This window comes from Berkeleyomyces rouxiae, assembly GCF_048999995.1.
Source record: "Berkeleyomyces rouxiae strain 22BRR77 chromosome Unknown BrBRR77_ptg000009l, whole genome shotgun sequence".
NCBI lineage: Eukaryota > Fungi > Ascomycota > Sordariomycetes > Microascales > Ceratocystidaceae > Berkeleyomyces > Berkeleyomyces rouxiae.
Window position 1 is genome coordinate 1382052 of NW_027396499.1, and position 27226 is coordinate 1409277.

The window sequence follows — 27226 nt, forward strand, 5'->3', positions numbered from 1 at the left end:
CGGGTCATCTCCCCGATCATGGCCAGTATCATGTCTCCGTATGGTTGCTCATAGGGTTAGGGTTGGACAGATGGTCATGCCGTGTAATGCTTTTCATGTAGCTTAGTCACGTAAAATAAAGTCAAGTCAAGACAGACGGTCATGGCCAGTGTCTCAAAGCTATGAGATAGTCATTGAGGTGGAAGCCATCTGGGTTCCAGGCCACTCCGATGTCGTGGGCAACGAGCTCGCCGACAGACAAGCCAGGTGGGGTGCAGACATAATCACCACAAGGACAGGCATGTCACTCTCCTGGGCACGCAGTGAATTCCGCGCCCGGGTCACTACCGCATTTTGCGCCTGGTGGGAGGCAGAGGGTCGCAACTCCAGACCTCACCTGCGCCGCCCGGTGCAGGCCCCGAAGAAGGCTTGGACAAGTCTCCTTGACGAGACCGATCGCAACCTCGCCCGCGCGGTGCTGACAGCTTTGTCAGGACACGGCGACTTTGCGGCCTATCACCGCCGTTTCGAGCACGAGGACGCCGTGCTCTCCTGTCCCCTCTGCGGAGCCGACACGAGCCCGGAGCACATCTGGGTTTGCCACCACAACCCACAGCGGGTGTCCAGCAGCTTCTTTCAGAAGTTGATCGGTACCAAGCGCGGAGCCTGCTGGCTGGCCGCCAAAGCAGCCAAAGCCCCCACGGCCCTGTTGGCTCACCGCCGCATGAGGCCGGACACGTGGGCGCAAGACGCGGCCCCTCCCGCGCTCCCTCTGCCACCTGGAGACGGCGTACCCTCGGGGTCTCCCCCTTAGCGCGTTTGCGCTGCCATCACCTCCTTTTTCCTACTTGTTTCTCTCTTTATTTGTACTTCCCTTTGTTGCTTCCTTTGTATTTGTTTTTATGTTTTGCCTGCATCAGCGGCGAGGCCAGGACTCTGGGCCAGGTTTGGGGCCACACAAGCAAAGGACAGCCTCTGGGCTGGGCGGGTGGACACACTTTAGTCATTACACTTTGTGCGGGGGGTTTCTGTATGCATGGTTTGGATTTTGGTTTCTGTTTCTGTATGTAATTTCTGGTACTACTTGTAGTCCCCTGTCGTATGCCGAGAATACCTCGCGAGTAGACAGGTAAATAAAGAATCAATCAATCAATCAAGCTATGAGATAGTCAGGATAATGAAGACTTTCTTCATCGTCATCAGGATGCTGCTGGCTGGTTATTATATTTTTCATTTGGCGTATGTCGAGAATCCCTCGCGAGTAGACGGGTAAAATAAAGACATTCAAATCACAAGTTGATAGAGACTCTCGTCATCATCATCATCATCGCCTTGGGAGAGCATAGGGGGGAGGTTGCTGTATGCAGAACAATTAACTATGGGCTTCTGGTAGTTCCTAGTTTTAGTCCCGTGTTGTAGGCCAGAATTCCCTAGCGACTACGCAAGAATAAAGAATATCGCCATGGGCTGTCGACTTGTAGACAATGCCAGGATATGAAGATAGTGCAGCCCACATGACATCAGGAGATGACATGACGCATGCAGCGATACACAAGCTTTGAGTGCTTCCAAGTCAAGTTTCCTGTATCAACGTGTTTAGCTACACTATTTGCACTTATAGAAGTGCCAAGAGAGCGCGGGAGCTGAAGTCAGTGGCTACAAGTAGGTCTAAACTAGTCTCGAACTATCTCAATGGATGGCTGATTGGTGCATGTGTACATAAGATTTCCACTACAGCTGACTCGTCGTTCTGGAGAAGAGGATGCGGCCCGTGAAGGAGTTGCCACCTCGCCTGTCAGATGCTGTGAGAGATTCCGGGGTACATCCATGGAGCTATTTGACCCTAAAATAGAACATCAATCATCTGCCATCCCTTGATGGCGCAAGAACTACTGGAGGTTGAAGGCGTCATAAGTGAAACAAACAGGTACGGAGCTATGGATTCCCCCTGTGATGCATACAGGTTCTCTTCGCTTGCATGTAAAAGCACACTGCTACTACTGAGGCTTGTATTCATCGCAAGCAACTTACGAGGTTTGTATTGTAGAAACTTACCTGTAAGACTGAGCAGCTCAAGTAAGAAAAAGGCCCTTGACATGGTGATACCGGGACAAGTGCTTTTTCACATACCTATTTGCATGTAGTTACAAAGCTTCAAAGAGGCAGCCTTGGGACAGATATCCCACTATCCCGCTGTAAGCAGAGGAGGTGGACACAGCCATGAAATACCAACAGGTGATCGGACTTCAAAGCTACCGACGGCAAACTAGAGCTCAAAGGCTCTGTCTCATGCCAGCTTGGCCATGTCTTGTAGCGCCATCTGGATCCGAGCTAGTCAAGAGCTAGCTATACAGAACCACTAACTAACTACGCATGCGTTGAGCAGGACAAGAAGACCTTTGGCGACTCATTTTTGGTTGTTAGTGGCAATGGGATATACGTCATACGTCATGCCAGGAAAGGTACACACCTGTAATTGAGTGCGCACTACAGCCGCCATGAAAGTCGAGGTTATTGCTGTATTCTTCAACGTCATAATTGTGAATGTCGAGGCGCCGACAGCGAGGCCCGAAGAAAAACAAGAAAAAAACAAAAAAAAAGGCGCATATTTCCAGTTACGGACGGCTGTCTTACACGGAGCTATGTGGCCCCACTTTTGCCAGATTAGCCCTGGAGCAACCGGAGCTCTGTTGGTTTCCAGATTCGGAAGCTGCCTTGGACAGGCGATTGCTTTGTTCGGTAGCTGCTGATGACGTGAGAAATGGGAGGCCAGGAAGCCTATGGCTGGGCCGCAAAGGCAGGAGCAAAGACGGCCGCATTTTGGGATAAAAGCGAAGAGCCCCGCCGACGATTTTTCTCTGGAGATGATTTTTCTCCTCCATCAACCTCCCCCACTGAAGATTGGCTGCCCACCAAGCTCTCAACCTTAAATGTTTACCGCTTAACTACCTACTACTTATTATAACCATCTATTTTATAATTTCAACACGTCTTTAATCTTTTCAATCTTTACTTGTTCAATTCTTTACTCTAATCTCAAGTTTGCTCCTCGTCCAACTACTGTTACTTCATTGCCACCTCAAGTTGTCCTAAGTTAAAAAAAAAGCCCCCCCCCCCCCCCCCCCCCGAAACTCTCGCCATCTTTCAACGTCCAGCTGAACCTTACCATTTCTTAAAATGACGACCCGAGTCCCGGCCGTCAAGGATGCCCTCAATACGGCCCCGAGAACCGCGGGTGTCGACCCTTCCCTCGCCACTTCGGCCGCGAGTGCTTCCGCCCCACGCTCGCATACCGAGCATACAAGCGCCGCTACTGAAGCCTACCGCGATATCGAGGGAAGCGGCGGCACTTCTGGAAGCAAGTTCAACGAGGAATGGGACACCACTGGCCGCTCCAAGCACAGTCGTGGAGTTTCAACCTCTTCGGCCGATCACATGATTCTCTCTAGCCGCACTGGCCAAGGCTCTCGTCTTGCCAGTGGAACTATGCGAGATCATGACTCTGGAGTCTCTCCTACAATGGCGCATGGCACCCGGGACTCCAGAGGCAGCTCTCACACTTATAACCAAGAGCAGCTGAGCAGTCCCTTTCATTGCCCCATCCCGACCGATACAAACCCAAGCGAGATCCTGGCTGGCCGATTTGAGGGTAAGACCAACTCTTCATACGCGAAACATTCCCCAGAGCCAAACTAACACAATTATTCTACAGAATACCGCCAGATTCTCAAAGATCTGATTTCCTACTTCAAGGAAACAGGAAACCATTATGAGACGCGTGCCAAGGCCCACCAGCGTCTTCAGCAGGCTGCAACTTCGTTCAATATGCCCAAGGAGTTTCTGGAGTCCAGTGGCCTTGCCGACGGCCTTGGCGTTTTGCAGAATCACAACCATCTCTCTGCCAATGAGGCTGAAAAGTCAAAAGCCATTGAGGAAGATGTTGTTGCTGCTCTGACTTCACTGCGCTCAGAGCTATCTTCGAAGATCAAGGAAATCAGGGGTCTGACGAGTGACTTCAAAACCAACATGGACCATGAAATGGACGGCACCAAAAAGGCTGTCCGCTCATTGACTGATGCTCTCAATCAGAATGCATCCGAGAGTGAATCCTCAGCTACCGGAAAGTCGGACCCGTACCTCCTGCGCCATGCCGCCGATCGCCAAGTTGAGAAGCAGTTGAAGGAAGAGAACTACTTGCAGCAGGCTCATAGCAACCTTGAAGCTTCTGGTCGTGAGCTCGAGTCCATCGTTGTGTACGAAATCCAGAAGTCATTCAACGCTATTGCTGGTATGCTCAAGCGTGAAAGCACTTTGTCGTACAATACTTCCGAAGATCTTCGCTCTGGCATCATCAACATGCCCCGCGATGCCGAGTGGAACCACTGGGTTGAGTCTGGACAGGACATGTTCTTGACTCAGACTCCCAAGCGCACTGCTCAGCAAATCATGTACCCTGGAATGGATCATCCATCATGCCGCATGATTCGTTCTGGACCACTGGAGCGCAAGGGCAAGTATCTGAAGAGCTTTGCTGCGGGCTGGTACGTCTTGTCGCCCACTCATCTGCACGAGTTCAAGTCAGCTGAGAGCCAGACTCCTGTGATGTCTCTGTACTTGCCTGATCAGACCCTGGGTTCTCATTCTTCTAGCGGTGGTTCCAACAACAAATTCATTCTCAAGGGTCGTCAAACCGGTACTCTGCACCGGGGACATACCTGGATTTTCCGCGCTGAGAACTATCAGGATATGATGGGATGGTACAATGAAATTAAAGCTCTGCTTGAACCATCTGCTGTAACTGGCGGTGTCGCTCTGGGTGGTTCTGCCCTCGGTTCCGATAGTCAAGGTGCTACCAAAGGTGAACATAAGAGAACCACTAGCTCTGGATATCGTTCTAGCAGTAGCGACAACGGTGTGCTCAATGAGGATGACGAAGTACCTTGGGCTGGAGTTGGTGCGGCCGGTGTTGCTGCTGGCCAACATGCTGGCCGTCCGGTGCAAGGCGGTAGGTTCTCATCCGCCACCGGAAAGCCTATTGATGACCCATCAATTACTCGTGAGCCACATGAGTCTATGGCTACCAGACAAGCAACTGGTGCACCTACCCCTGCTACTACCTCTGCCATGGGTGCTTCTGTTCCTGTTGCTGCTGCCTCTACTGCTGCTTACCCTACTCAGAAGTCGCAGCAGCCAGCTACACATGTTCCTCAGAATCAACCTGTCGCTAGTGCCTCTACCACTACTTCGCAGTACCAAGCTCAGCCCTATCCGAAGCAGTACCACACTCAGCCTTATCAGAAGCAGTACCAACCCTTCAATCCTAACCTGGGATCTCATCCGGCTCCTACTGATTCTTCATCTGGAGCTAACTGGATTCCCGCTGCTGTTGCTGGCGGAGCTGCTGGCGCTGCTGGCGCTGCTGGCGCTGCTGGCGGAGCTTATGCTATGCATAAACGTTCTGATGATAAGAACCACCCAGCAGGTGCCGAGGAACCTATTACCACTAGTACTGGCTACAGTGCTGTTCCCTCCCAAGACCAATTTGGCACCAGTAATCAGTATCCTACTTCTAGCCAACAGCCTTACTCGTCTGGTAGTCAAAACCTATCGCCGGAGCAGCAGCAGAGCCTTGCTTCCCGTGGTTTCAATGTTGGCGCCGTTGCAGCTCCCACCTCTGCCTCCAACGCTGCCTCTGAAACCGCCTTTGATAAGTCACAGGCCTATGAAAATCAATACCAGCCACCTCAGTATTCTAGTCAAAACCAGACTGCGAGCCAGCTGCCTCCTACTTCTCAGCAGCGTGATTTCGAAAATGGGGGTACTGAATATCCTCAACAAGCCACCTTGGGCGCTGCTGCTCTGCCAGTCGTGAAAAACAAAAACATCAGTAGACCCCAATCCAGCTGGTCAACTGAAGAGATACGGTCTTCTACTCCAGCTGATATCACAGCACCTGCTGCCACTAAAAGCTCAGGTTACGATGCTGAGCGCTATAGCCCCCAGGGCGGCTACTCAGCTACCGAAGATGTGTCTCAGAAGCAAGATATGGGCAAAGTTGGCACTGCTCTGGCTGCAACTGGCCTAGCTGGAGCTGGCACTGCCGCTGCGCTTTCTAGCAATGATAAACAGAGTAGGGATACTAAATATGACCCTTCCAAACATGACCGCCAAACTGGTGTGAATGAATCCGAAACTTGGAATCCCTTGAACCTCGGCAGACAGATCGAGTCTCAGAACCAATCTTCTCTTAACCGCGGTGTTACCGGTGCTGCGACCACTAGTGATCCCTTTTCCAAGAACACTACTCGCGATGCAACAAGCTCTACTGCTGACTGGCCTCACACCTATCCTTCTGATGTTGAAAAGAGACAGATCGATCCTGACACTCACAGGTACCCTGGTTCGTATCCCGATGAAGAAACTGTCAAGGACTCTTCCTCACGTTCTGATGTTAGAGATGCAACCATGGGAGCTGCAGGAGTCACTGGTACTGCGGCTGCCGCCACAGGCCTTGCGCCTAAGCACCAGACCCACAAGGACCAGGAGCTTGGAAGATCACAATACGGGCAGACTGTTCCGCAGGGATCCGAAAGACTTGACAAACATGATCTTGATCATCATGGCACTGCTTCTACCCGTGACACCATGGCCCCCCCTGCCTCTGCCTCTGCTCCTTCCAGAACTGAGGCCGCCGTTATTTCTCCTAATGAGTATCGGGCTCATGAATCAGTCAACAAACCTCGTGACAATGACTCCAGTTCCGGTTCTACTGGCATTATTGGCGCTGTTATGGGGGCCGTTGGCCTAGGCGGAGCCGCCGCAGCCATGACTGGTAACAAGAACAGGGACATGGAAAACCAGCCTATCAACGATGAGGACTATTCCAACTCAGCGAACAAGCCTGGTGTTTCCTCTGTTGAGGAGAGCGCATCTCGTCCCGATATCTCTAGAGCTGCTTTGGGCTCTTCCGGTGCACTCCCTAGAGAGCAATTCAAGAGTGATAATTCCAATAAGTCGCGTACCGGAGCCCATAGTGATGATTTACCCAAGGATGCCTCTACCTCTCATGCTGGAGACTCGGACAACGTCGGCTCCTCTTCCATGAAGCCTGGAGGTGCCACTACCATGCCTGCCCTTGCTGATTCTGGTGTAACTCCTGCCGAAGTTGGCAGGCCTAACCTAGACACTTCGGGCGGGAAGCAACTCGATGTCAATCCAAACGAGCCTCATGTCCTGGGCAGCACTGACCGTCCCAAGGCTTGGAGTATGGTTGGTGCAGCTGAGGAGGAGCTTCGTGAGCTCGGCCAACTCCCGTCTGACCATACCATGGAATCAGGTCCTACTCCTGCTCCCACTAACAGCCGCGATAGACGGGGCTCTATGTCTCTCAAGCCTACCCCGCGTACCAATGAGAATCTGCATTATCAGGTAACCTCGGTCCCTGGTCAATTGATTCCTACCCCTGAGACTCATAGACGTCGTCTGTCACAGGTGTCAAACCCCGACCCTTCTTTCCGTCGCGGTTCCCTTGGTGCTCTTGACCAAACTAAGACCCATTCTTCGGCTGCGGGGCAGCAAGATGTCATGCACGCCACCTCGAACGAGGCAACACAGCCCGGAAATTCTCAGGGCATGCTAGGAGGTATTGGAGCCACTGTTGCTGGTGCTGCTACTACTGCAGCCGCTGCTGTTGGTCTAACCAAGCATGATTCTACCTCTTTGAACAATGAACATGATTCAAGCATTGTCGATGACAAGCATACTGTCAGCCCCCAAACTGTTCGTGACAGTTCACTCATGGACTCAGGTGCTTATGGTAGTAAGAGTGTCCCTAGGGATACCAGCAGATACACCTCTACTGATCCTTATGCCAATCAGCATGGCATCCCTGATACTTCCCGTGACACAACTCAGTCTCAAGGTTCAGGTGGTGTGCTTGGCGGTATTGGAGCTACTGTAGCTGGTGCTGCTGCTGCCGCCGCTACAGCTGTTGGCCTGACAAAGTCAGACTCGAGCTCACCTTCAACTTCCGAGCGTGGTTCCCATGGCACCAATGCCTTGGGCACTAGTGGTACCAATACTGTTCCTAAAAACACCATCACCAGTGACTTTTCGACGCAGCCAACAAGCAGTCTTGCCCCTTCCAGCAACCTTCGGGAACCTTCCTCCCGTGATGCCCTGCCAATTGTTGGGGGCTCGAGTATGGGACCTATGACCTCTCGTCCGGAGCCTGTCCGTGATTACTCAAGCTCTTCTATTTCGTCATCTGATTATGACTCTGACAATGAAGCCATTGGTGGTGTAAGCACAAAGAAAACAGCCACCAACACTTCTGGAGGCCGGCTTCAGGACACTGCTGACCCGGAAACATCGCTGGGTTCCAACGTCGGTGACATGCTTGCTGGCGCTGCTGTAGGATCCGGTGTTGGTGCCGGAGCTTCCAAGTTGTCTCGCCGCGAGAAGAAGCAAATGAAGCAGAAACAGAAGAAGGAAGAAATGAGAGATGCCAAAAACTCCCTATCTGCTACGGATGATGCGACAGGTCAGATTCCAGTCACTTCCGCAACCACTGGCTCTAGCATTCCCGCGACCACCACCAGTCCTATTTCGGCTTCACGCAATGTTGCCGGTATGGGCCCTACTCCTACAACCAACATCCCCACTACTGGCTATTCTAAGCATTCTGACACCGATGCTGGCCCATACTTTGTCACTCAGTCAACTCCTTCCCACTTAGATGATAAGTCAATGGCCACTCAGAAGGACTCTTTGTACAACACATCGCGCTCTGTCAAGGAAGACTACTGGAATGAACCTTCCACATCTCGTGGTCATGATGCTGCATTCACTCCTGATATCCCTGCTACCTCTCTTCCCTCCGAATCGCACCATCGCGATACTCCCGGTATCTCTCGGATCCCAGAAGCTTATAATGAGGACGAAAGTTCTCGCACGGAGGCCGGTTCTGGAATGGGACTCGGGGCTACTGTTGCTGCTGCTCTGGGTGCCGGTGCTGCTGCAATTGGTTTGACCAGCAGCCACGATGAATCCAAGGTTGCCAAGGATAAAGAAAATAAGGAGTATTCGTCTTCCATTTCCTCTTCCAGTGACTATGAGGGCACAAAATCCAATAATGACCACTGGGCACCCGCTTCAGCATACAAGAACTCGGTAACAAGTGCGGGAGTCGCATCTGCTTCTGGGAGAAATGCCCCTTCTACTAGTGCGTCCAAGGCTGCCAAGACTACCTACCCTGTCGATGATAACAACACTCGCCTCGGTCATGAAAAACACACCCATCCTGTAGAAAAACATACTCATCCTGTAGCCACTGCTACTGGTGTTGGAGCAGGTGCTGCTGCTACTGCTGCAGCAGCTGCCATGGCAGCACCAGGCCATCACGATGACGAACACTCTGGAGCTTACCATATGGGCTCTTCTTCACTCAAGCATGCCACTGAGCCGGCTTTGAGAACCAACCAACAGAGAGAGACTCCATTGACCGCTGATACCACTTACCGCATGACTGGTGGCGCTGTTCCAACCGAATCTGAACGCTATGATGTGCCTGCTGGTGTAACATCGAAGCATGTGAACCCTGAGCATACGCATGGTCACACTCCCGTGACTCCTGCGGCAACCACCACCCGCAGATACTCTGGCTATCACATGAAGTCAAACGAGCTTGATCACCCCCAGGATGACATCAAGTCACCCACGACTTCGTCTTCTCGTGGCTTCGGAACGAAGACTGGAACTGCAGCTGCAACAGGAGCCGCTGCTGGAGCTGCTGGAGCTGCCGGAGCTGCCGCTGGAACCGCCGCTATTGGCTCCCACGGCCATGGCAAAGCCTCAATGGCTACCGGTACTGACAACTCGGGTCTCTCAGAGGAATGGTCAGGTCCTTGGAATAGAGAGACTGAAGCAAGCCACCACCCCATGACCCTGAAGGAGGAGCTCCAAGAGGCCGTTCATGAGAAAGAATCCAGAGGGTACGGCCAAACCAGAAACACAACTGGAGCAGATGCGAACCCTACGAACCCGGCTATGACTGGAAGGGGCCCCACCTTCTTTGCGAGTGAAACCACTGACTCTACCGCAGCTACGGTCGGATCTAACTCTAGCCATTCCACTCCCACCGGTTCACGATTCACTACTGCAGCGCTTGGCACAGGTGCTGCTGCCGGTGCTGCCACTGGTGCTTCTCTAAATGCCTCCACTTCTGGACCTACTGCTACCACTGGCGTTCGCTCTGCCTCTATTCCCACTGTCACAGGCCCTGGCGTCATTTCCTCTGAGGATAAGTACGGTCAAGGCTATAGCACAATGGCTGGTACTCGGGATACATCTCAGGGTGAAACCCTTGGGTCTTCGGGGATGACGTCGACTCAGGATTATGGAGCCAGTAAAGTGACCCCCGGTGCTGCACCTAGCGCCCCGGGACCTTCGCAGGCTACTGGCGCTGCCATGGCGAGTAGTTCGTCATCAACTGGTTCCCCCACGAATGTTGCTCCCTCGACGGTCAACAGAGCCAGTTCAAACTCTCCGTCCAAGGACAAAGACCTTGCGACTCGCATCAAGGAGGGCTCGTCTCGTCTTTTCAGCCGCAACAAGTCGAAGAAGGTCAAGACCGGATCTGGCAGCACAGGCGGCGCTGCGGTCCCTGGCTCGTACCCTACTGAGTGAGAGAAACTACAACATGGCAAGGCTTGGCAATGCTGTGAGAAGAAGGTGAAGGGAATTGTGGGATCAAAATTGAAATAGGCAACAAAGTTTGGACAAATTGGGAGTGATTTGATTCTGGGTGATTTGATCTGATTTGATTCGTATAGTTTTTAGTTTTCAAGAACGCAATTTGTTTACAGTGAGAAAAACGTCTTGGGCAGACTTCTTTCTACTGCATATTGATCTTAATATATCTTGGTTTTTACATTTTTGTTCGACCATGAAATAGACTTCAAAAGCAGTCTCGATGACTTCAGGGTGTTTTATCGGAAATGTCGCCAACAAAAGCATGATTGGCTAACTACGTATTATTGAAACCCTTGGTTGATTGATCTTGATAACACTCGACCGCCAAGCAAACAAGTAATCTCGATCGTGTATCCCACCCTAAGATGAGCCTGGACCCCCTTGACTTCCCGGCCTGTGGATATTTGCCAAGAGCGAATGGAATGACTGAGCGGTTTGCGTGTTTTCGTGTGTCCTCTGACTTCAAGGAAAAGAAAAAAAAAAAAATACAATTGGCCATTTGTATCATGTTGCGGTGTGTTTCCATCGTGCATGTGTAACATCAAACGGTCAAGACCCAAAGTTGGACCCGGATCTGGACCCAGACTAACCGCCTGCTTTTAGACAAAGAAAGAGTAGCTCTCACGTATGTATGTTGCCCGTGAGATTCAACGAATTGCTTCGGCGGGTAAAAGTCGCAGCGCGTACTTTTCACAAGAGAAAAAAAAACCCACCCTTGGTGTTTTGGTCAGTCTGTTACGCAGATGAGATTTCATGGCGTGGTGTACTAACTATAATAACGGTGTTCTCACTTTTGTAGCGGGCCCGCTCCCTTTTCTCCTGGCCTTTTTTTTTCTTCCGTCTTCTTTCTTTTCTTCTAGCAATGTCTTAGCGCTATTCCAACTTTCTTCTTTTCTTGCTTCTCTCTTTTGCTCCCTCTCCCTCTTCTAGCATAGTTTCTTCGCTGCTCCCGTCCGTCGATTCAACCCCATTGGTCCCCACGTCTCACGCGGTGTTGGGTTCTGTAGAACATGCACATGCACAATGTGCTGGCAGCTAATTGTCTCGCTTTCTGGTTCCACGTCCCGACGGATGTAGTTCTATTGCTGCCAGCCATTGACGCGTGTACTGCTCGACCAGTCACCATGTAATCAGATGCGTAACTCGTCTCCCGCTGCTGTGCATTCTTCTCGGCATTCTAGCCCTTCGACCTCCGACTACGTGAACCAAAGTCACAAGACGGGAACACAGCATGGCCAGGCTGGCGTATAATCCACACGGCACAAATGGAGGTATCGTGCAACAACACCCAGCCAACTCCTATTTCGGGCGACCTGTTTTCTTCGTGGCACATACTTCTCGAACAGTAGTCGTGTCTTAGACAGCGTAGTGGATGCCCCTGGATCTACTCGGGTCTTCCCCAAAGCCTCAACAGACACACCGCTACAGACACGGAAGCCTTATAGTTGCGCTAAAACAAGCATCTGGGCAATCATAAAATATGACATGACCGTGATCCAAATGCGTCTGCTCGGCGAAAAACAGCACCTCGCCCAGGGAAAACCGCACGCACACTGTTCACACAGGACAGACCAAAGGGGGAGGAAGTGGCTTTTACCAAGTGTAAGAGGAAAGTATCACTACAGGACATGAGATTTTCGTTGTCATCGCCTCACCCTCAAAGTCACGTGGTGTGCCTTTTTATACATGCAGATTAAAAGCTACAGCAAAGACATTTCTTTCGGCACAAGCTCTAAGTCATTCAGAAAGCTGATCTCTTGACAGACGGCTGATATTGTTTGCCAGGTGTGTCTTGTTTCTCACTTCTATTCCAGATTATGAGACTAGGCCCAGGCTAGCCATAGTATATAGTCGTACCTGCACCGGCCAGCTCTCATCTCTACCACCTCCAAGAGGACCTCGTCGAGCCTCGAAACAAGGTCCTAAGTCCCAGACTCGTTCTTTTTCAATCCACTTTTTAAATTTGAGCGCCAAGGGCCGAGGAAAACGTAGATGGCGGCTCACATTATGACACTAGGGAAACCCGCCATGGACCTACCCCCCTAGTGCGCCGCGGATGATGGAAAAGAATTTTCCAGCTGGGTCAAACGAGCAATAAAGTCTGTGAATTTGAGCGACTTGGATGTGTCTTGAGATAAATTGTCGTTTTTCTTTTGCTTCCATCGTCTTCTTGGATCTTCAATGCTGGTGTTACACAGCAGAATCATCTCAGACTACGAGTCAATTCTTTGCATGTATATCTGAATTAGTTTTAGGGTTGCGTTGATGTTGGGTTGGGACACACGTGACAAAATAAAGGGCCTGATCTTGAGTCCTTCCTCAGTCTAGCTAAGCTTTCCAAGAGTACATGTATGTTGCTGGGCCGATGTCCCCCCCTACAACAATGTATCACTTGTGTGATGGGTAGTCACTAATCAACATTCTTAGAGAGTCCTTCTTCTTTATCTTGTTAGCTAGAGACACTATCAGCATACACAAGTGAATCCCAGACGGTGACGTAGTTGATAAAGACGGTTAGCGGGGAGTTAAGACATATCTGACGGGGAGAAAACCGGAAAAGCAAAAAAAACCAAGTTTATCTTGCTCTTGGGATCTTGGCTGGGCCAGTCCAAGGCAAGATGAATGCCTTTATCAGACTTTATCCAAGCTCAACAAAACATGGGGAGGCGAATAGCTTTCCCCGGAGAAGGATAAAGAGAAGCAGCCGAACACGGGACGGGATCCCCACGAGGGACAAGGATAGAGGCGGGGCGGGCTTGCTAGACTTAATCAATGGGTGGTGATGATGGGCACGCAGGATGGAGGCCGAATCGAGACACGGCTGGAAAAGAGGAGTTACATCTCTGTTTGGGTATGTTTCTTGTGGCAGCAAAGTATAGATGTGGACTCTCCAAAACCCAGCCATAGCCCATTATAATACGCCCAAGAGGTTTTGCGGGTATTTCTATTCTTTGGCTCGTCTGAAGCACCGTACGTTTGTATCACCCAAAGCGGTGGAAGGGCTTGCAAAGGTTTAGTGACACAAGCAAAATGGATTCGCAAAGCCCCCAGCGTGTTTCGATTGGCATGTTTGCATCTAGGGATACTTTTGCCATGACAGATTGGTCGAGGCGGAAAGGGGCCGGAAGATCAGCCGGAGTCTGTGGTGCAAGATGATAGTAGCAGCAAGTTACAACAAGCAGTCCTGTTGTCGAGCAATGGGAGTTCTGATAGCGAAAACGAGGCACAAACAAAGCTGCAAGATATCTGCATCGACTTGGGCCCGTGCACATGCTTACAGACCTGGTATGCATGTATGCACATTGTATCTATGGGAATATGCACATAACCAGTCACGGTATGCATTGTTCTTCAGGGTCGTACAGGGCCAGGCTGGACAGGACAGACTGAGAAGATATGAACATGGATGCAGACGAAAGCTTTCTTTGGGGAGGCTCAATTAAGTCGCTGATACTACTCAAGATGCTAGCCAATAGGCTCTTGGCAGATGCATATCAAGATAAGCCGGTCGCAGTCGTCCCGATTATCCCTGGCAAAATTGACAGACACGAAGCGCTGGCAAAGATAACCTTGTTTCTTCTCTTGGACTCTCAGAATCGCGTCATCTGGCGTCGTCTCCACCTCTCCCCTAAAATTTCGGAGCTTATCTACACACCCGACTTCACACAAGTCTCCATCACAGCGACCACACTGTCACAAAGGCACAAGACAACACGACGCAGCATAATACAAGAAAGAGTCAAGATCTAGTAGTAACAGCACTGAGTTTTTAGGCCGAGGCGAAATAAGACAAAAAGAACAAGACAGAGAGAGCAGGCCAACAAAAGGCGGAGAGTCCGTGTCTGCACAGGCTAAAACGTCCACCTGGATGCAACATATATCAGGAGCTGCTACAGTGGAACCGAGCCATGGGCCGATGTGAAAGTGAGCGAATGTATGTGTACACACAACCAGCTGCCACCGGCCTCCTTGGCATCTCTCGAGGCGTCTCTACCCGTCCCGTCTTGCAGTATATAAGTGTAGGCCGTCTTGGCTAGAGAGAATAGAGCATGTTGTCTGTTTTCCCCAGTTATATAGACGTCGACTAACACACGCCGCACAGGGCAGGAACGAGCCCGAGTTCTTTCTTTTCCCACAACGAGCAGCTGCCTTGTCCGCTGCATATCCAGACGACGACACAGCCAGATCGACAACAGCGGGAAACCGTGTGCGCCAGCTCTCGGGCCGCCAGCTTTTCTTCCTATCGCCCGCCACACCAGATTGCTGCGTCTTAGTCAAGATACCAGAGCAAAAAGGTAACATAAAACAAAAAGAGAAAGAAAAAAGAAAGGATCCTGGCAACTGCTTATCTGCCAAAACGGCCGAGTAGGAACCTTTCCCAAGGGAGTTACCCGCTTTGGTCCTCGCCGGCCAGGGACTGCAGAGTTGTTACTATCACAACGAGTTGGTTCGCTAGTCTTGGCCTAGGAACTTGCAAGTAGTTGCGACTGGGAGCCACCAGCCCCGGCGGCCTAGAAGAAATCCTTGCTATCTTGGAGGGAACCTGCCCGACATTTTCTTGTGCGTTCCTTCCCATTTGGTGCCTGTCACTACTCTAGATAGTTATAGCGCCTTTTTTTTCCCGATCTGTCGTTGGGCCGAAGAAAAAAAAAAAAGGTGGAAGGAAGCTAGAGAGCGCAACGGAAAAAGAGAAAAATCAAAAACCGATAACCACTGCAAAAAAGGACCCAATCACCGGCCGCCATTATCGCGCCTTCCTGTGGCATCTCATGCCTTTTTCTTCTCGTGGTTTCCCTTTCTCTGCCGCTGCGTGAGAGCCTCCTCGACCTCGTCTTTCCTTTTTTCCTCCCCCGCCCGAGTCGCACATCTCTTCTTCTCCTCGTTCTACCGGCCACGGACCTCGGGCCAATTGGACACACAGCCGCGCTCGTCTTCTTCGTCTCGTTTCTTGCAAACCCCCCGCCTGGCCAATATGCAGCTGGCCTTTTTGCCTTCGCTCAATGAGAAGGTTGCCCGGAGCAAGGTGGGCTACTGGTTCCGCCTGGATGGCTCTGGCCATGTAAGTCGCTGTCTTCCCCGCTGCATTGTCGTTTGTCCCTTGCGTGCCTCTGCTGACCATGTGATGCGGCGTCGTTGTCCATAGCCCCGGGAGCGCAAGGGCTCCTACTTCCTGACGGAAATGCGCGCCGGGCTGGCCACCTTCTTCGCCATGGCCTACATCATCGCCGTCAACTCGTCCATTGTTGCCGACTCGGGCGGCACGTGTGTCTGCGATGTCGATGACTGCGTCACTGCGCCCTCCGACGCCTACATGCTGTGCATCTCCGAAATCAAGCGCGACATGGTCACTGCCACTGCCGCCATCTCGGCGCTCGGCACCTTCTTCATCGGCCTGCTCGCCAATATGCCCGTCGGCATTGCGCCGGGAATGGGTAAGGCGGCCGCTATTATGCCTGTGGATTTGAGCTCGCCAACTAACTCTGCGTCTTGCGCTTGAATATAGGTCTCAATGCCTACTTCGCTTACACCGTCGTTGGCTTCCACGGCTCGGGAAAGGTCCCCTACCAGGTCGCCCTGACTGCCATCTTCATTGAGGGCTGGGTGTTTTTGGGCCTGACCATGCTGGGCATGCGCCAATGGCTTGCCCGCGCCATCCCCCGCTCCATCAAGCTCGCCACGAGTGTCGGTATCGGCTTGTTCCTGACCTTGATTGGCCTCACCTACTCTGAGGGTCTGGGCATTGTTGTGGGTGCCACCTCAACGCCCACCGAGCTGGCGGGCTGTCTGCAGGCGGACATGGTCGATGGCCTCTGCCCCACGTCCAAGAAGATGCGCTCGCCCAAGATGTGGCTGGGTATTTTCTGCGGCGGCGTCCTCTCAACCATGCTGATGCTATACCGTGTCAAAGGTGCCATCATCTTTGGCATCATCCTGGTCTCCATCATCTCATGGCCGCGCAACACCGACGTCACCAACTTCCCTTACACCACCGTCGGAAACGACAACTTTGACTTCTTCAAAAAGGTTGTCGACTTCCACCAGATCAAGCACACTCTGAATGTTCAGGAGTGGGACATTTCCGGCTATGGCAGCCAGTTTGGCCTGGCTCTGGTTACCTTTTTGTACGTCGATATCCTCGACTGCACTGGCACCCTGTACTCAATGGCCCGCTTCGCCAACCTGATCGACCCCATCACCCAGGACTTTGAAGGCTCGTCCATGGCATACACCGTCGACTCTATTACCATTTCCATTGGCGCTCTCCTCGGCACTCCCCCGGTCACCGCCTTTGTCGAGTCCGGCGCCGGTATCAGTGAGGGTGGCAAGACAGGCCTAACCGCCATGTGCACTGGCATCTGCTTCTTCATTGCCATTTTCTTCGCGCCCATCTTCGCCTCGATTCCTACCTGGGCTACCGGCTCTGTCCTTGTCCTCGTCGGCTCCATGATGGCCAAGGAGGTTGTTGCCATCAACTGGGAGTACATTGGCGACGCCGTGCCTGCGTTCCTGTGCCTGGCCATCATGCCCTTTACGTACTCGATTGCCTACGGCCTGATTGCCGGCGTCTGCTCGTACATCATCATCAACACGCTGGTGTGGCTGATTGAGCTGGCTTCTGGCGGCCGCATCGTGCCGCCCAACAAGCACATGAAGGAGCCGTGGACCTGGAGAATCCCCGGCGGCATTCTCCCGCCTTGGTTCAGCCGCCTGATCAAGGGCAAAAAGGACTTTTGGCGCGACGAGCCGCCAGCTGTGACCGAGGGTGCCCTCGCGGGAGGCGCTGCTAAGACCAGCAACTCATCCGAGGCCGAGAAGCAGCAGGCCTTTGAAAAGTAAACAACGGGCGAGCATTGCGTTGTAGGAACACGGCAGTGCTTTCTTTCTTTCTTCTTTTCTCTCTTTCTTTCTTTCTTCTTTTCTCTCTTTCTTTCTTTCTTCTTTTCTCTCTTTCTTTCTTTCTTCTTTTCTCTCTTTCTTCCTTTCTTCTTTTCTCTCTTTCTTCCTTTCTTCCTTTCTTCTTGTTTTTCCAAAATGTCACATGTCTAGACCCGCAAGGCTCAACAACATGCTGTCTCTTGTACCCGGTTCTGACATCTTTCTTTCTTGTCATGTAATCATACCATGTAAATATCGTTGGGAGGGTCCTCGTTGGTTATTTCTATATTTTCTTTTACTTTTTTTTTTTTTTCCTTTTAGCTTATTCTTTAATGATTTCAACGAGCAATGCTGGCTTGGCTGTTTGCCTGATAATATCGCCACCCCTCCCCCCCACCCCTCCCCCTCCATCTATACAGGGAAATAGAAATGAACGGCATTTTAGTTTGCCGAGATGGCCCGAGAGGGAAGTGTAACTTCATAAAGACAGCACTCTTGTTATACCTATCCACTCGCGAGGGATTCTCGGCATAGGGCTGCACTGTCGCTCCCTTGGCTCCGGACTTGACGACGCCAACAACGTGATTCTGATGCTGCTGTCGTTCTGGTCTCTCTTTAACCTGACAAATGAAGTATGGGGTTTCGGTCGCCATCGGCAGGGTCCCTTTGTTTTTTCTTTTTCCCACACCACCGCAGCCGCCAGCATATTAATTACTGGGCTGTTATGCTGACGTAAGATGAACGAATACCCTGATTTGCGTTGGGTGCCCAGCCAAACATTCGATGGATACTTGAACTCTGCACAGGCGTAGACGGAGATCATAATAGATACGGGACTTATTTTGCATGTCATGCAAAAGAAGGTTTCCATGGCGTAACTAGTGCCGAGTCATTTGGAGGATAACAAAACCCAACGGAATATCAATACATACACGAGTCTCTCCCGGAAATATGTATCCACCTCTGGCTAACCAGGATGCATAAACTGTCCCGGCATCCAGGTTGAAGTGGTTGATCGCACACAAATCATTGGGACCGAGACGAAACTGATGTTTAAACGCCTTTCGTCCGGCGCGCTGGGCCAGGAGACTGACTTCATCCGACACGCTATCAAGGTGACTGGCTGGCTTGGGAGGAGTAGTTCAATAGACGTCTCCTCTCAAGCGACGGCTGCATCTATATGACACTCCATTTTCCAGTCAACTCTTGCCCTATCTGATTATTATTTCATAGTGTCCCTCCAAGCCTTAATGTGGATATAGTCGAGGGCTTGACACGCAGAAAAGTCTCGGAAGAAGTCTCGGAAGAAGCGGTATTGGGTAATAGAATCCCACACGAGGCTCTCGTCCATCGATCGGCCATCTCACGGCATGCCCATGTGAGGAAGATGATGGCAATAAATTTTCCCAGGCATCACGATGTGAAGGCTCCAGACAATAAGAAAGAAGGACAGAGGGTTCTTCTCGAATCTCGTAAAATGGACCAGACTTGACGGCCATTACAGCCCGGAAATGGTGGTCCGGAAGACGCAAGGGACGCCTGTTGATCAAGCGTTCTTATGCTCCAAGCATGAAAACCCCATCGGAGGAATAGGAGTACTGTGTGTATATTTTGTAGTAGCACAAGTGCCGGAACTCGTGGCTCTTGAGCAAAGAGGAATACCCAGGGGCGGGAATGGGGGTGGGGGGGGGGGGGGGGGGGGGGGGGGGTGAATAGGTGCCTGGATGGAAACAAGAGGTTAAGTGGTGGTGGGTAGGAAGGATCTCGAGAAGGAAGTATGAGTTATGTTGATAAGGGCATGGCCTGGGAGCCACTAACAAAACAACAAACACCCATGTAGTTAGTTACGTATAACTAGCTATTCGGTCGGAGTTAAACGGCGCCGATCAATTCGTGACAAGAGTTCGTCTCGGCCGTTGGCAGTCTCTCTCTCTCTCTCCCTCTCGCACTCACCCGAGCTCCTCGCAATGTCGTCGCTTATTCGTCCGCAACAGGCGCCGTAGCGCCGATACAATCCAATCCAACTACCGCAGGGACAGGGGCATGTCTCGAAGCCAGGCGCACAGCTCACACGCTGGCTGGCGGCTAGCGTCTGCTTGGCTTCTCCGTGGCCACATGTGTAAATACTTATTTCATCTCTGGATGCCCTTGTACACACAGCCGATACAAACTGGCAAGCCGCCGGGTTTATGTAAAAAAAGGGTAACCACCCATCAGTGTCTTCTGGCATAACGATAAAAAGGCGAGCTAACCATCCCTGCATGTTTGTGGCATCTGCCATCCTGAGATCCGAGAACATCGTGGGTTAGCCGGTAGAAGCCTTGAACATGTATTCCATCAAGCACACTTCTTTGCCTCCGGTCACTTGTGTGCTGGTTGGCAACCGTGCTTCCTATCGGGATGCCTCCTGTCGTATGCACATAACGCCTGGCTAAGAAATAGGAGTTGACCCTGTGGCAAAGGCTCCTGTAAACTTGGCGGCTTGCTTTGCCGGATACCGATGGCTTTGGCATTGTGTCCAGCGTTATATCGGCGATATGTCTAAATGTTGTTTTCTATATAAGCCCCCGAGATGCCTCCCGAGATAGAACTTCCGAAAGAAACTCTCACTCATCCTCACAGTCTTCGCTCAGATCACTTCTACTGCTCATTCTATCTCTTCATCTCTTACTACACATCTCCACTACCACTACAAACTCCCTTCACTCTTCCAATCTCCCTCTATCCAGCCAAGATGGTTGCTCCGTGGCTCTTTGTTACCGCGCTCTTCTGCGGCCAGGCTCTAGCCGGCAACGTTCCTGTCGCTAGCAACATTGGGCTCTCAATGCGCACCCAAAACGACGGATGGATCCGCGCTACCTCAGATGCCCAGCTAGATGCCGAGGTCTATGTTTCCAAGAGCGGGGGCTACATCAAGGTCAACCAGCTCGACGGTGATATCCGGTACAACGACGCCGAGATTCTGCTGTCAATCTGGGAAGCTAAAACCAACAAGGACGCGGGAGATCTCAAGTACATTGAGTACATCAACATCGATGACCAGACGACCGCCAACATCCTCGACTCCATCTGGAGAGAAGCCAGAATCGACCTGGACAATGACAACAGTATCTCCCTCAAGACTGAATACAACCCCAGGAGAAGCCGCCCCAACTGGAGATGGGCCAGTCTCATGAGCTCTCCCCTCGGCACCGTTGGTTCTCAGATCGCCAACAATTTTGACGAGACTCAAGGTTTCTACATCAGCTCGTTTGCTTTTGGCAGAAACGGTGGCTACAACCGCAAGTGGCTGCGCATCAACTTCAAGAAATAAAATATCGGATAACTACTTTTGGTTGTCTAATTTCTTGAGCATATAGTTACTAGTTACACACACTATCTCTCAAGGACCGACATATATTGACCATGTGGGCGATTTCTTGTGAATCTTCGGGCTCTTACATAATTTCTTCTAGTTCAATAATAAAACACTTTCACCTGAACAACTACCTGACCTCTCAAAAATAATACAGCTAATTAAAGTGCATGATTTCAAAGCCACACTCTGCCATGGTCGTCTTTCACCCTCAAATTCCCATTTTCCACCTTGTCCAATCGACCTTGAGGGTTTCCGACTAACACCGTAACCCTAACTCTTCCCCGAACCGACAGGCGCGACCAAGTAGTTGAGTATAACTTGTGAAAAATTAATGACGAGCGTCTTGATGACTCTGTCTACTCGCGAACGATTCTCGGCATACAAGAGGAGGCTATTTCTAGTAACACCGGCAATTTGCAAACTAAAGCAAAAAAAAAAAAAGAACCCCTGCATACAGCAAGGATTAGTTACCACTTGATTTGATTGTCTTTCTACTCGCGAGGTATTCTCGACATACGATAGGGGACTAAAACTAGTACCAAGAAATGCATACAGAAGCAAGGGAGCCAAAAACCCAGAATCATGCATAACTACAGAAAATCCCCACAGCACGAAGTATAATGACGGAGGGTCCCCCGACCGCCCAGCGCAATGGCTCTCCTTCGCTTGTAAGGCCCCAAACAAGACCCCGAGCCTCGGCCTTTACCCTGTAGAAGACCAAACCCAAAAGAAAGATAGAACATGACAAAGGAAAAGTAACAAAAGGAAAAACAGGAGGTAGAGAGACCGGCGGTGGTAGGCTCGACGGAGAGCGAGCGGGAGGGTCAGCGGCCTGTGGGTTCCGGGGACAGACCCAAACATTCTCTGGGACGGTCTCCGATCCGCAGAGCGGGCAGGAGAGCACGGCGTCCACATGTTCGAAGCGGCAATGGTTGGCCGCAAAGTCGCCATGGCCGGACAAAGCAGTCAGCACTGCGCGGGCGAGCTTGCGATTGGTCTCGTCAAGGAGACTTGACCAAGCCTACTTCGGGGCCTGCACTGGGCTCTCCGAAGGTGTTCCTCGGAGGTGATGATGATGAAAGTCTTTATTAACCTGTCTACTCGCGAGGGATTCTCGACATACGACAGGGGGCTATTTCTAGCACCAGGAAAAATACATAACAAATGTTGAAAGTAGAGCTCACTAGCAAGTACTGGAAGGTTCCAGTAAGTACCAGGGAGTGGAGACTGTGGCGTCAGGTGGGGCCAGGACTAGGCAGACCCCACCTGTGGTCTAAGTATAAATGGGGCTGAGATCTCTCATGAGAAGGGTACTTAGCTGGACTGCTGAATACACACAACTTCCTCTTAATACATCTTTTATTTAACAACAGAAGCAAAAACCAAAATCTAAAACCATGCATACAGAAACCCCACAATCTGTTGAGTTAGTGTAAGGGTACAACCAGGGTACATGATGACACGTGACCCTAGGGCACGTGCACATGGAGACCCACAGTTCCCACGACCTGGGATACAAAGGCAGGGAGAGGGAGAACATGGAACCTAGGGAGAACAAGAGAAGAGAAGTAACGATTCACTGACATATTCGCCCTCACCCCAAAAAGGGGGGTTGGCGTGTTCCTCGGAGGTGCCCTTGCGGTTATGCATTTACCCGTCTACTCCCACCAAAAAAAACTTTTTAAAAAGAAAAAAACTTGCAAATTTCTCATCCAAACTCCAGAAAGACGACAGCGTCACCATATTGTATTCTGCTCTAGCAACGCCTCGTTTCGATCGAGGGACCTCCGGGTTATGAGCCCGGCGCGCTTCCACTGCGCCACGTTGCTTTCGATGTTTAAGAGTTTCATTATCTAGCTACACAAGGCTCTTTTTTGGCAGCCGCCTAGATAACCGCAGCGTGGTGGATAGGCTGAACGCCAGGCTCCCAGTTTGGGGCACCTCGCAGGAAGCTATAGACGAAACAAGGGACCTTATGCGCAAGTGGAAAGACGGACACCCAGGCCGAAGCTGGGAAGTTAGGTGGGTTCCGGGCCACAGAAGCATCCTGGGAAACGAGCGAGCGGACCAGCTGGCGAAAGAGGCCACTACAGAGGAAACAGCCCAGCCCAACCCATTGTGGACTTTGGCTGCACTGAAACGATGGCGCAAGCGGGAGTTCCAAGCAGCGACAGATCGATGGTGGAAAAGCACCGGGCGAAATCCGGAAGCACCGGTGGCATGGAAGGCTACGGCCGGAAAGCACAACCGAGTCAGCGTCGGCAGAGTCCTCGCGGCTAGGTCGGGGCACGGAGACTTAGACAAGTACCACGTCCGCTTCGAGCACGACACGCCGTTAGGGTGCGAGAGATGCGGGGCCGAGAAAGACGGCCCACACGTTTGGACATGCAAAGGCCTACAGAAAAGATACAGCAGGTCATGGGTAGAGCGTCTATTGAAGACGGCACGAGGGGCAAAGACGTTGGCCGAGAGAGTCGACAAACTGGCACAGAGGGGCCCCGGGCGGCAACGCCTCATCAACCAAGCATAGGCCGGCAGAAAGACCGAGCCATTTTCTACTTTGGCTGCGAGCTTCCGTGTTCCAGCTGTTTGTTCTCTTCGTTCAGGTGCAGACCTGCTCTTTTCATAGTTATACTCTTTTCACAGGTGGACTAGCCGCCTGTGACGCCCATTCGACCAGTGAACCCTGGCACACGGCGTAAGAAATAAACGACAACAACATTTTTGGCCGCCGCCCCTGCTTTTTTCATAAGACACCGAGCCGGCGTCTATAGACTCCGAGGAAAGACTACCGTCTCATCTTGCAAGTGTTTGACGAGCAGTCCAAACGATACATACGAGGCTAAACGAGCACCGGCTGTTTGTGTTAACTACAAGTTACTGAACAGAGTAATCAGTCCTGCATGCTTTAAGTTTATGTGGACGGGTGTTGGTCACAATTATACGCCGTCGGTAAGATCACTAGCTCGAGCGACAAAGTTCTGAACGAAAAAAAAAAAAGAAAAAACGAGTTTGTATTAGGCTTGGCAAGACTAAATACCTTGATAAGCGCCGTATATTCTCTTACATTCACCGAGACAACATGCCGCTTCCCGGCTTTGCCTAACCCCCCTCCCCTTCGTCTTCTCCAACTATTCATGGCTGACTCCCGCCCACTAGCTTTACTTGCCGCTGCTTTGTTGCGCAGCAAGTGCAATGGAATCTATAGACGGCTTCGCCAGTCGTTGTCTCCGCGGCGGCGGCGCCTTTGGTGGGATTCGCTTGGGCATCGCCTGTGCAAATGGCGGGGTGGTGGTGGTGGTAGCAGCAGACAGTGTCCCTTCAGCAGGGCTGCTGGAGCCATGGGTGTAGGAAGCCGGCGGCGTGACTGCGGGCGGGGGGGTTTCCAGGTCCCGCGCTGATCTTGCCGAGTATTGGTCGCCGGGTGCGTGCTTTGCATGGTTGATGGGCACTCCATAGCGATGGCGGGGGACCTGCGGCAGCGGCTTCTTGGGACGGCCTGACGCGATGGATGCAGCGGAAGAGGTCCGCGATGCGAGGGAAACAGTGTCTGAGGGGGCTGGCGACGGGGTAGCGTTTTGCATGATTATGGCCGGGGCTTCGGTGGGGGTATGACTGTTTGTTCGTGAAGGCGAGGCCGAGTCAGAAAAAACGTCGACGGGCAGTTCTCCGGCAATTAGGCCGTCAATGGTAGGAACTTCGCCGCCCAGGAGAGTTGTGCGACTGGGCGTTGTCACGCCAGGGCGCTCCTGGACGGCAGCAATGTCGCTCACGCTGACCATACTACCAGTCTCCGATTGCGAGAGACTCATTCCTAATAGACGCTGCGCTAGGCATTTGTCTTTTTTGCGTGCGTCGTCACCGCCGGCGGCGGCGTCTGAAACTGGCGGGGACTGTGTTGAGTCGATAGGTTGGGCTGACGATGAGGCAGTGTTTCCATCTGGTGTCGTTTCTCGGGGGCTTGTTTCCACGTCAACGGGCTTTGGCCCGCGAATCCATTCAACATTCCGCACTCGCTCAACAAGGCGCAGGGTAGTGTCGTCTGTCGGTGCGAAGTGAGCATTAATGGACCCAGCCTGTCCGGCAACCAGGCTGAGAACAGCCAAGATGTCGTGGCGCTTGTAATGCGCATGCGGTTGGCTGAGTTGTGTATGTGCAAGTAAAGGATATAGAACGCGCAGATAGGTATGCCGAAGTGAAGCTTTATCCTCTGGAAGATCCATAAGATTTCGGAGGATAATGTCGACTAGTACCTTGAGGTCGTTGGTATAGAAATATTCATAGGTAGCGCGGTGGGTAAATAGAAGATACAGAACCTTGAGAATAAGTAACTGGTATGAAGTTTCTACCTCGCGGTTCAAAAACATGATTATATTTTCGCCAAAATTGCGGTAAGAAAAGCCATCTGAGCTCAAGAGTTTGATGACGCGGTTGGTGAGGGGTGCCTCTGCGGGAGTTTCCTGAGAGTCCGAGGGGACAGCCGCAGATGTTGAAGCAAGCATGTATTGCTCGTTCAAAACCAGCTACACTTAAAGTTAGCATACACACGGATCAGGTCGGCGCCTCCGTCTGACGACAGACTCACCAAGACTTTGATTGTGGGGTTGTCGTGGGCATCATCGGATACACTGTCGATTGCCTGCAGCAAATGTGCCACAAATGCGTCATCGATGCGCACCAAATCCTCTCTTCGCAACCGCTCGATGCGTGACATTTCAAACATCAGTTCTAGTAACAGGCGATGAAGCCTGGCATCACCGCGCCCTCTACCGTGGCGGAAAATCAACTCTGCCAGTCGGGGGAACGACGCATTTTCTATCATGAGGCGGAAGAGGTCGGGATTCAGGCGCCCGTCGAGCAGCATGAACCAAGACACAACGTGCAGGGGCGCGCACTCGTCTTCGGAGAGAAGGTTTGAAATCAACTGCCGGCGAACATAGTCCTTGTTTTCGTCAAAAACAAGACTGCCCATGAGCTTATGGGCGCAGTTTGCGACATCATCTTCGGAGTGGAGGAGGGCGTCGCGCACGGCAGCAACCATGTAAAGCCACGTTCGGAGGGTGTGGTCGATTAGCTCATGGGTTCGGCATCGCTTCGTCAGACAATCATCCAGTGCTGCAGAGGCGACAGACGTTAGCAACAGTGAGCTCTTCCTCGTATTCCAAGCCAGGTCGTCGACTTCTTACCCTGCCAGAACTGGTCCTCCGACTCCAGGCGGTCAAAGGTGGCCATTATGAAGAAACAAGAGCGGAATAGTGGCCTGACACTGGGCGCAATGCTTGGTGTTTTGGCAGCTTGTTCGTATACGCCGGACAGTGAGCCGCAAGTTCAAGACCGAGGACGGTCGCGAGTTGGCCTTGGCTGGTAGTCGGCGCGGACAATACCAAGCCACGAAGTAGAGGCTGGGGAATGTTCACGATAGTCAATGAGCAAAAGAGCGGATATCGCAAGAGCCGGCAAGGGAAGAGTGGTATGGTGGACGTTGAATATCAAAGGGTGACGATACTCAAGGGCGGACAGCCAATAGCAGTCGCAAGGCAGACCGAGTTGCAGAGTTGCAAAGTTGCAGGTGGCTCAAGCAAAACACAGCAGCAAGCACCGACGAAACAAGGCCTGTTTGAGCAGCTATCAGCGTATCATCAGACAAGACAGCCCGTGGTGGGAATGGCGTTGAACAGCCTCAATGCCGCCGCTGCAGAGAAGCAAAGTAGTCCTCCCTTCAGTGGCCAGTCAGCACCCAACGCATTGGCCGTGGTCGAGCGAATGCTGTAGAGGCGGAGGAATATGCAGAATAAAGATGCGGCCACGCTGCGCGGCGAAAGAATCATGAAAATAACAAAGCAAAAAGGCTCTGGCCGTGACAGCGGATCAGCTCAAGTGCTGATTCCATTGCCAAGAAAAGTCGCAGGTTCGGGTTTACTAGTTTGCTGCTAGCTACTTATCTTATTTGCTGCTTATTTGCTATACGTCGACGCTTTTCTGGGGAACAGGCCGTGTCTGTGCTGAGTGCTGCCAGCTGTCGCCAGCTGTGAGCAGACTGCCGGCCCCTGCAGAGCCTTTCACGTGCCCCAAGTGCCCATTAAGAAAGACCATGATAATCCAGCACAGACAAAAGTCACTAATCTAAGGCTTGTGATCAAAGTAAATGGGTAACTACATGGTTATATATACAACAAGTAAAGCTTTATGCACGAAAGAAACGAATCGCCAAATGAGGAGCCTGTCCATCTACGCCATCAACCCACCCAAAACCCCAGCCTT

At 51.7% G+C, this 27226-nt stretch overlaps 5 protein-coding genes across 5 annotated transcripts; 4 read left to right on the forward strand and 1 right to left on the reverse strand.

Annotated features, from left to right (window-relative positions):
* Window positions 1–280: 280 nt before the first annotated feature.
* On the forward strand, window positions 281–793 carry BROUX77_006969 (uncharacterized protein; the record flags this gene model as incomplete). Its single annotated transcript, XM_073752012.1, has 1 exon — window positions 281–793. The coding sequence occupies one exon, from the start codon at window positions 281–283 to the stop codon at window positions 791–793; it is 513 nt and encodes a 170-aa protein (XP_073603116.1).
* A 2363-nt stretch (window positions 794–3156) lies between these two features.
* Window positions 3157–10665, forward strand: BROUX77_006970 (uncharacterized protein; the record flags this gene model as incomplete). Its single annotated transcript, XM_073752013.1, has 2 exons — window positions 3157–3628; window positions 3692–10665. The coding sequence occupies 2 exons, from the start codon at window positions 3157–3159 to the stop codon at window positions 10663–10665; spliced, it is 7446 nt and encodes a 2481-aa protein (XP_073603117.1).
* A 5038-nt stretch (window positions 10666–15703) lies between these two features.
* BROUX77_006971 (uncharacterized protein) lies at window positions 15704–17568 on the forward strand (the record flags this gene model as incomplete). Its single annotated transcript, XM_073752014.1, has 3 exons — window positions 15704–15790; window positions 15875–16163; window positions 16235–17568. 3 exons carry the CDS (start codon window positions 15704–15706, stop codon window positions 17566–17568), a joined length of 1710 nt encoding a protein of 569 aa, XP_073603118.1.
* Window positions 17569–20341: 2773 nt separating this feature from the next.
* Window positions 20342–20920, forward strand: BROUX77_006972 (uncharacterized protein; the record flags this gene model as incomplete). The annotated part of the gene is made up of 1 exon (XM_073752015.1): window positions 20342–20920. One exon carries the CDS (start codon window positions 20342–20344, stop codon window positions 20918–20920), a length of 579 nt encoding a protein of 192 aa, XP_073603119.1.
* A 3206-nt stretch (window positions 20921–24126) lies between these two features.
* Window positions 24127–26197, reverse strand: BROUX77_006973 (uncharacterized protein; the record flags this gene model as incomplete). Its single annotated transcript, XM_073752016.1, has 3 exons — window positions 24127–25488; window positions 25551–26080; window positions 26152–26197. The coding sequence occupies 3 exons, from the start codon at window positions 26195–26197 to the stop codon at window positions 24127–24129; spliced, it is 1938 nt and encodes a 645-aa protein (XP_073603120.1).
* Between the last annotated feature and the right edge of the window lie 1029 nt (window positions 26198–27226).